This window comes from Camelina sativa, chromosome 11 (genome assembly GCF_030686135.1).
Source record: "Camelina sativa cultivar CO46 ecotype springtype chromosome 11, ASM3068613v1".
In the NCBI taxonomy this organism is placed as follows: domain Eukaryota; kingdom Viridiplantae; phylum Streptophyta; class Magnoliopsida; order Brassicales; family Brassicaceae; genus Camelina; species Camelina sativa.
Window position 1 is genome coordinate 44,538,935 of NC_141890.1, and position 7,633 is coordinate 44,546,567.

Sequence of the window (7,633 nt, forward strand, 5' to 3'; positions counted from 1 at the left end):
AAGTAACTTGAGATGCAAACTTTTGAGTTGATACGTACAACCACCATTGACTTTTTTTTTTATTATATATTACGAAGCATCTTATTTCATGACTAGATTTTTTTTTTCTGCCAAAAAAAATATGATGTATATATATAAGCTGTAAGTATTTATTAATCTACAAACAACAAAATAAAAATAAAAAAGGACAAAAAATCATCTGAAAATAATAAATCATACCAGGCGTCTCTAATTCTATGTGATTTTTTTTCTAGGGTAATCAAAAATGATTCCTAAAGTATGTCACCAATGCAAAACATATAATTATAACGCATAAAAAAAACATGTAATCTGTTCATAACACACCTACGATTTTTGACACAACGTTATTTGGAGAAACAAAATCTCCAAAATTTGATTTTTAAGTATACGTATATTTTTCAAATAAGGTAACATTTTTTTCATAAAACATGAAAAGCCAAAAATACCAAAAACCGAAACTGTAACCATAAAGTCGAAAACCTATTTAATAGTACGTGACTAATTCCCTTTTTTATTATTTTGGTAAAGAATAACCATTTATTTAAGAAAAGAAAATAAAAAAAAAAATCAATATCGTATATATACTTCTAATAAGTTGTTAGAAGTATATAATTCACTTTCTCTCAGTCTATATAAAGTAAATAAAACAACATAGCGAACAAACAAAGACCATCTAATTTTACTTTCTAAGATCTCTGTTTCGTTTTTATTTGAATTGTTCTTCGTTTTTTTCTTAAGATTTTAGGTCAAAACTTTTGATCCATTCTTCTCTCTCTCTGTGATCGAAAGGTTTAAACTTTTTTTATTTTTATTTTTTATTTTATTTTAATTCGACGAAAAAACCTCTCCGGCGATGGTTTTATCGGCGAAGCAAACTTTCTCAACTAAGATCGGACTTTTCCGACGAAACCCTTCTTCTCTACACCAAAGATCTCCACTTTCTCTCTCCTTTCCATCGACGACGGAGCTTCCAAAACGCACCGTTTTATCCGTCACGAAGCCGCTTCACCTCTCTTCTCTGAGAGCCAAGTCTCCGTTAGTGAGACCCTGTGAAGCTTACGAAGCTGACCGATCAGAGCCTCAGCCTCCGATCGGTGGTGATGATGCTACGGCGCTGGAAACGAAATCGGAGGCGGCTAAGCGTTTGAAGATCGGGATTTACTTTGCTACTTGGTGGGCTTTGAACGTTGTGTTCAATATCTACAACAAGAAGGTCTTGAACGCTTACCCTTACCCATGGCTTACCTCGACGCTCTCTCTTGCCGCTGGTTCGTTGATGATGCTTATCTCTTGGGCTGTTGGGATCGTTGAGACTCCCAAGACTGATTTCGATTTCTGGAAAACTCTTTTTCCGGTAAGTGGGGTTGGTGGGGGGGGGGATTTTGAAGTTTGGTGGGTTTGGTGAGTTTTTGCTTTCGGGTTAAAAAAAAAAAGGTTGAAACTTTAGGTTTGATTTCGATGTTTACGATGATGGGTGTTTGAGGTTTAAGGTCAAATTGATGCAGATCTTGCAGGAATATTTGTTGTTTGTTTTGTTGTTACCTGAGTGATATGCTTAGTTTTGTTTGCTTCCTGAGATAAAAACTACTGAGGGAGAGAGAGAGAAGAGAAAGTGATGTTTTTTTTGGCTGTGTTTGTATTGATAGGCTACTGAATTTTGTTGTTATAATTTCTGAATTTCATAGCTAAATTCTGAAATAATCAAGAGTCATAATTTAGCTTCTAGTATATAGTTTTAAAGTATTGAACTATTTTGATATGTTCGTTGTATTAAAAAGTTTGTTTTTGTTTGGATTTGCGTAAAGGTTGCTGTGGCGCATACAATTGGTCATGTGGCTGCGACTGTGAGTATGTCAAAGGTTGCGGTTTCGTTCACTCACATCATCAAGAGTGGTGAACCTGCGTTTAGTGTGCTTGTCTCTAGGTTCATTTTGGGTGAAACCTTCCCTACTTCGGTTTACCTGTCTCTCATTCCAATCATTGGTGGTTGCGCTCTCTCTGCCCTTACTGAGCTTAACTTCAACATGATTGGTAATATATATCTCTTGATACGTTGGTCATATATCCAATGTTCTATATTGAGGTTGGGACTGATTTTGAAATGGCTTTGCTTTTCAGGTTTTATGGGAGCGATGATTTCGAACTTGGCTTTCGTCTTCCGTAACATCTTCTCCAAGAAAGGAATGAAGGGAAAGTCTGTGAGCGGAATGAACTACTACGCCTGTCTCTCAATGTTGTCCTTATTGATCCTCACTCCCTTTGCGATTGCGGTTGAAGGACCTCAGATGTGGGTTGATGGTTGGCAAAATGCGCTCGCTGCTGTCGGACCACAGTTTGTCTGGTAAGTTCCTTTTAAAATCTCTTACGAGAAGACAACTCTTTAAACTCTTAACACTAAAACTACATTTTTACGTGTTATGTGCATTCTTTGTCTTGTTCCTTGTTGTGAAAGACCCACTTGTCAAGTTTTGTCTTTAGCTCTCACTTTTTGTTGTTATCATCCAAATGATTATGTATCCTCCTGGAGTCTTTTTTAGTGATTAGGACATTGAATCCATCCCATTAGCTTATACGATTCCACTGTTTCTTTTATCAAATTTACAGGTGGGTGGTCGCGCAGAGTGTGTTCTATCACCTTTACAACCAAGTCTCTTACATGTCTTTAGACCAAATCTCTCCCTTGACATTCAGTGTTGGTAACACGATGAAACGTATCTCCGTCATTGTCTCCTCCATCATTATCTTCCGCACTCCAGTCCAGCCTGTTAACGCCCTTGGAGCTGCCATTGCTATCCTTGGAACCTTCTTGTATTCCCAGGTAAAACACTCAACACAAAACCTTCAAATGACCAGAATACCACTATTCTCCATATAAATAAGCGTCTCTTGGCTTTCACTTCACACCCACATGATGTACCTTTGCCATATGACTAGACTTTAAGTCACTTAACTACAACTTCCTCAGACATTATCAAGAAACCGTCTTAAGTTTATTGGTTTGATATAATTCAAGAATCAAGATTCGCGTTTGTTTATCCTTGTTTTGGCGTTTCGTGCAGGCAAAACTCTGATTTGGAAGACATAAGGGTGTACGGGTGTGGTGTTGAGCTAGTGAATTCGGTTTAATCCGAGGGAAAGAGCTTAATGTAGATATCCTCAATAATGAGATAAGACACGAGAATGCTTTTAGAGTGTGTTAGGCAGTTTTTTAATTTGAGTTTTTCTTTTTTTTTTTGAATTTGGGGGAAGTGAGAAGATTGCCTCTTTGTAACTAAAGTGGGATATAGATATTGTCCCCTTGAGAATAAGACGACACCCTGAAACTCTCTTTTCAACTAAGAGAGAAAATATCATTTATAAAGAAATAGAGAATATATTATCTCCAGATTATTCTTGTTTTGCTGTCATTATGCATACACAAGGTTCTTGTTTAACTTACATGAACTAGTTATGTCGGAAAGAGTTGATGTCCAAGTTATATTTTACTAGAGTATTGAGTATTCTATTTCTATTGAGTCTATTGACCAAAGGACCCCAAACAGACAATAGTAATCAATAATGGATTTTATTACAAAATTAATGTTGATGCTTGGAAATGGAACAGAGGCATTAGATTTGGTTCAGACTTGGAAAAGAGTCAGAGAGATGTCTATTGGGAGTTCAGAAGAGGCAGAGAGATGTTTGTGGTGAAGAATATACTAAAAAAATATCCTCTCTAGTCTCTCCAGTGGGAATTTGCAATTTGCTTATTTTGCTTTTATTTATTCATCAAAGTCACCACTTCTCTTTTTATTTTTTGCTTAAATCGTAAGGATCACAAGGGGAACATGACACAGTAGCAGATGCTATAGTATATGCGAATATATATGTCTTCCAACAATTGGACCTCTTTCATTCTTTAATTTCTAATGTAACATTGAGATGGAGTTATTAACCGATTAAATTGGCTGCATTGGTCATAGTCTCATAGAGGTCTTCTTTGATAGGCTTATTAATTTCAAAAAAAGCTGAGGTATGAGTTCTGAGATTCATATTTTCATGTTTGTTGTATCTGCAGAAGTAGGTTTTAGTTTTGATTACGAGAAAAAGAAAGCAAATTGAGGAACAAAGCACTCGAACCTCTTTCGGAAATCATACATTTATTCAGATTATGTTCTATTGGTAATCATTTTCTATTTCCAATTTTTTTGGAAACGTTCTTGACCAGAGAGAAGCAAAGTACAAACATATTACAAGTACAAAAAGGATTTCATTGTCTGAAAATGAAAACTAAAACACAAACAAAAGTGTTTCTCTTCAAACTTCAAGATATTTAGCCACTGTCTGAACATCTTTATCTCCTCTTCCACTGAAGTTCAAGACCACTCTCGTTCCGTCTGCTAACGTGGGGCATAGCTTCTCGAGGTAAGCTAATGCGTGTGAGGTTTCGAGCGCTGGAATTATTCCCTCTAACCGGGACACTCTTTTGAATGCTGCAAACCGCAAATCAAAGAGAATGCAAAAGGCAAGTTACAAAACAAAGAACAGATTATTGAATACAGAACTAAAGACTATGTATTGATACAGAACTAAAGACTATGCATTGATACATACCTTCCAACGCTTCTTCGTCGGTTATGCTATAGTATTCAGCCCGTCCCATGTCTTTAAAAAAACTGTGCTCGGGTCCGACTCCAGGGTAGTCCAATCTGTAAGAGAAAATCAAACCATGTTCATGCAACCGCGGGTAACTAAGTAGACTATTCGATAATCTAGCTCATCCCAACATCCCTACTTATGATGGCTAGTGGATCCAAATAGAGAATCTCACGTACCCTGCACTGATGGAGTGTGGTTCAATGATTTGTCCATCATCATCTTGCAGCAAGTAACTCATAGCTCCATGGAGGACACCGACATCTCCCTTTGTCAATGTAGCAGCATGTTTGCCACTGTCCAATCCGAATCCCGCTGCTTCCACACCGATCATCCGGACCTCTTTGTCGTTTACAAATTCATGGAAGAGTCCCATAGCGTTTGAACCACCACCGACACAAGCCACCAAGACATCTGGCTTCCCACCCCATTTCTCCAACGCTTGTCTCCTAGTTTCTTTACCAATCACAGCATGGAAGTCTCTAACCATCATCGGGTAAGGATGAGGACCAGCCACAGATCCCAAAATGTAATGGGTAGTCTCCACATTGGTCACCCAATCTCTTATTGCTTCTGATGTAGCATCCTTCAATGTCGCTGTTCCAGAGTGAACTCCTCTCACCTGTAACACCAGAAACCCGAGAAAAAGGTTCAGAAACAATGTTTCTCGCATTTAAAAAACAGATGGCTAACCAATGAGATAATTTCTTAAGCATCACCTCAGCACCAAGAAGTCGCATTCTGAACACATTGAGTGCTTGTCTCTCCATATCTTGAGCACCCATATAGATAATACACTCCAGACCAAAACGGGCACACACAGTAGCTGTAGCCACACCATGTTGACCAGCTCCTGTCTCAGCAATAATCCTCTTCTTCCCCAAACGCTTAGCGAGAAGAGCCTGAGCCACAGCGTTGTTAATCTTATGAGCACCAGTATGGTTCAGGTCTTCTCTCTTCAAGTATATAAGCGGCCCTTCGCCATTTTCACGCCGGTAATGCTCAGTGAGCCTCTCTGCAAAATACAGAGGGCTTTCTCTACCCACATAGTCCTTCAAGATCCCTGCCAACTCTCTCTAACAAAGGATTCATTGACACAAAACACACATGAATCAGACATTGAAACAAGATGAACCAAACCAAAAACAAGATTCGTAATTATATCATTCTCGCTCTGTTCCCTATTATCTCTAACCATTTCATTCATTCAAGTGCCCTAGAATTTACATTTCACATCAACAAGATCCAAACTTTTTATGAATCTGCAAATGATAAACGCAAATTCAAAACGCAAAAGTGTATCAGTTTGATTCCATACCTGGAAATCATCGTCGGTGGCGAGAGCATAGAAAGCTGATTCGAGCTCAGAGAGAGCGTGCATAAGGGTTTCAGGGACATACTTGCCACCAAACTTGCCAAACCGACCGAAGGAATCGGGTCTTTGCCAGAGAGCCGGGTCAGATCCGGGGGCCATAAGAACAGCCGGGTCCTTGGCGATAGTGCAGGAGACGGAGAAAGATGATGACTTGGAGCTGCGAGACGATGACAGAGGCGTAAAGTTGAAAGCTTTGAAGGGTGATGATCTCAAATGGGTGAGCTGAGAAGAGGAAGAAGAAGAAGACGAAGGAGGAGATGAAGAAACGGAGGCTCTGAAAGTAGCAGAGGCTGCCATTACTGAATCTCTCTGAGTCAAACAAATTTATATATTCTTCTTCCTCCTTCTCCTTTGAGATACCCTTTCAAAGTGTTTTTGTTTGGGTGTTTTTATAGATTTCATTGATAGATTCCTTTTTTCTTTTTCAAAAACAATTGGTCAAAAATTCTGACCACAAAAAAAAATTATATTATAATATTATTGTTGAGCAAATCAATTTGGTTATTTGTGGTCTTCTTATTATGAAGCAAAACATATGATTTTAGCCAAATAAGACTTTTACCAAAACGAAAAAAGTTGGTATGACTTCGAAAATGAAAAAGAGTATTTTTAACACATGGTTTTGAAAGAAAGAATAAACATATCCAAATGAGCCATCATCACCTACCCGTGTTCTTGATTCTACCCTAGTACCCTTATTTTATTTCAGTTAGTATATGGCATAGATGATAGATTGTTCAAAATTATTCTTGGTCGGAACATGTATGCACTGAACTGAAGGTGATTTAAAAATGCTGATGATCCTTTTATATGCTAAGCATCTTTCGTTTTCATTACCAAATGTTGTAGGTATGCCGATTAGCGCCAAAACCCACGGGCTGGCCCGACCCGACTCTAAAAAATACCGGATTCAGATTTAAATATATATATTAAAAAAATCGAACTTCTCAGACTTAGTCCGTTCAGGTTATAGGGTTTTTCGAGCTTAGTCCAATCGGGTTCAGGCCAACCCAAAATGCACATTTGTAATTTTTTGGTAATATATTTATTTGATTGTAGTATTTGATTAATGATTTATTGTAAATAAAGTTTAAAACTCTAATTCTAGTTTTCTTATTTACTTAATAACTTTACTTAATACTTTTAAATTTTTTATCTGTAGTATTTTATATGAATTATATTATTTTATTTGGTTAAAGTATAAAAATCTTATTTAGTTTTAAACCTTTTCTTGGTTTAGTGAATATAGATGAGTTATTAAAATTTTGATTGATTTGTTTTATAGTGCATCTTTAAACATTACTTCAAGACTATAAATTTGATTTTTTGATCGGTAAGATAAGCCCGGAAAAACTTAGGAAAACCCTATAATCTTGTTAGAACCGGGTTCGGACTTTGAAATATAAGCTCGGAAATATTTCGGATCAAATAGGACTGAGATCAAACATATACTGGTTTTACAGATTTCGGCCCGGCCTAGAGGCCAGCCCGATTAAGACCCCTATATATGCCCACCGCATGAAGGACCTTGCTCTACTGTGTTGGAAAGTATATTAAGATTTACGTGGTAAATGGATTAGTGGATGATGAAAGGGCTTTGCT

At 37.4% G+C, this 7,633-nt stretch overlaps 2 protein-coding genes across 2 annotated transcripts; one reads left to right on the plus strand and one right to left on the minus strand.

The window, feature by feature from the left end:
* The first annotated feature begins 537 nt into the window (after positions 1 to 537).
* LOC104726003 (glucose-6-phosphate/phosphate translocator 1, chloroplastic) lies at positions 538 to 3,406 on the plus strand. The gene is made up of 5 exons (XM_010444756.3): positions 538 to 1,375; positions 1,827 to 2,052; positions 2,140 to 2,362; positions 2,626 to 2,839; positions 3,081 to 3,406. Exons 1-5 carry the CDS (start codon positions 875 to 877, stop codon positions 3,090 to 3,092), a joined length of 1,176 nt encoding a protein of 391 aa, XP_010443058.1. The 5' UTR covers positions 538 to 874; the 3' UTR covers positions 3,093 to 3,406.
* Positions 3,407 to 4,143: 737 nt separating this feature from the next.
* LOC104726004 (tryptophan synthase beta chain 1, chloroplastic) lies at positions 4,144 to 6,547 on the minus strand. The gene is made up of 5 exons (XM_010444757.3): positions 5,975 to 6,547; positions 5,376 to 5,732; positions 4,836 to 5,278; positions 4,615 to 4,709; positions 4,144 to 4,493 (listed from the first exon to the last, which is right to left on the minus strand). The coding sequence occupies exons 1-5, from the start codon at positions 6,326 to 6,328 to the stop codon at positions 4,318 to 4,320; spliced, it is 1,425 nt and encodes a 474-aa protein (XP_010443059.1). The 5' UTR covers positions 6,329 to 6,547; the 3' UTR covers positions 4,144 to 4,317.
* Between the last annotated feature and the right edge of the window lie 1,086 nt (positions 6,548 to 7,633).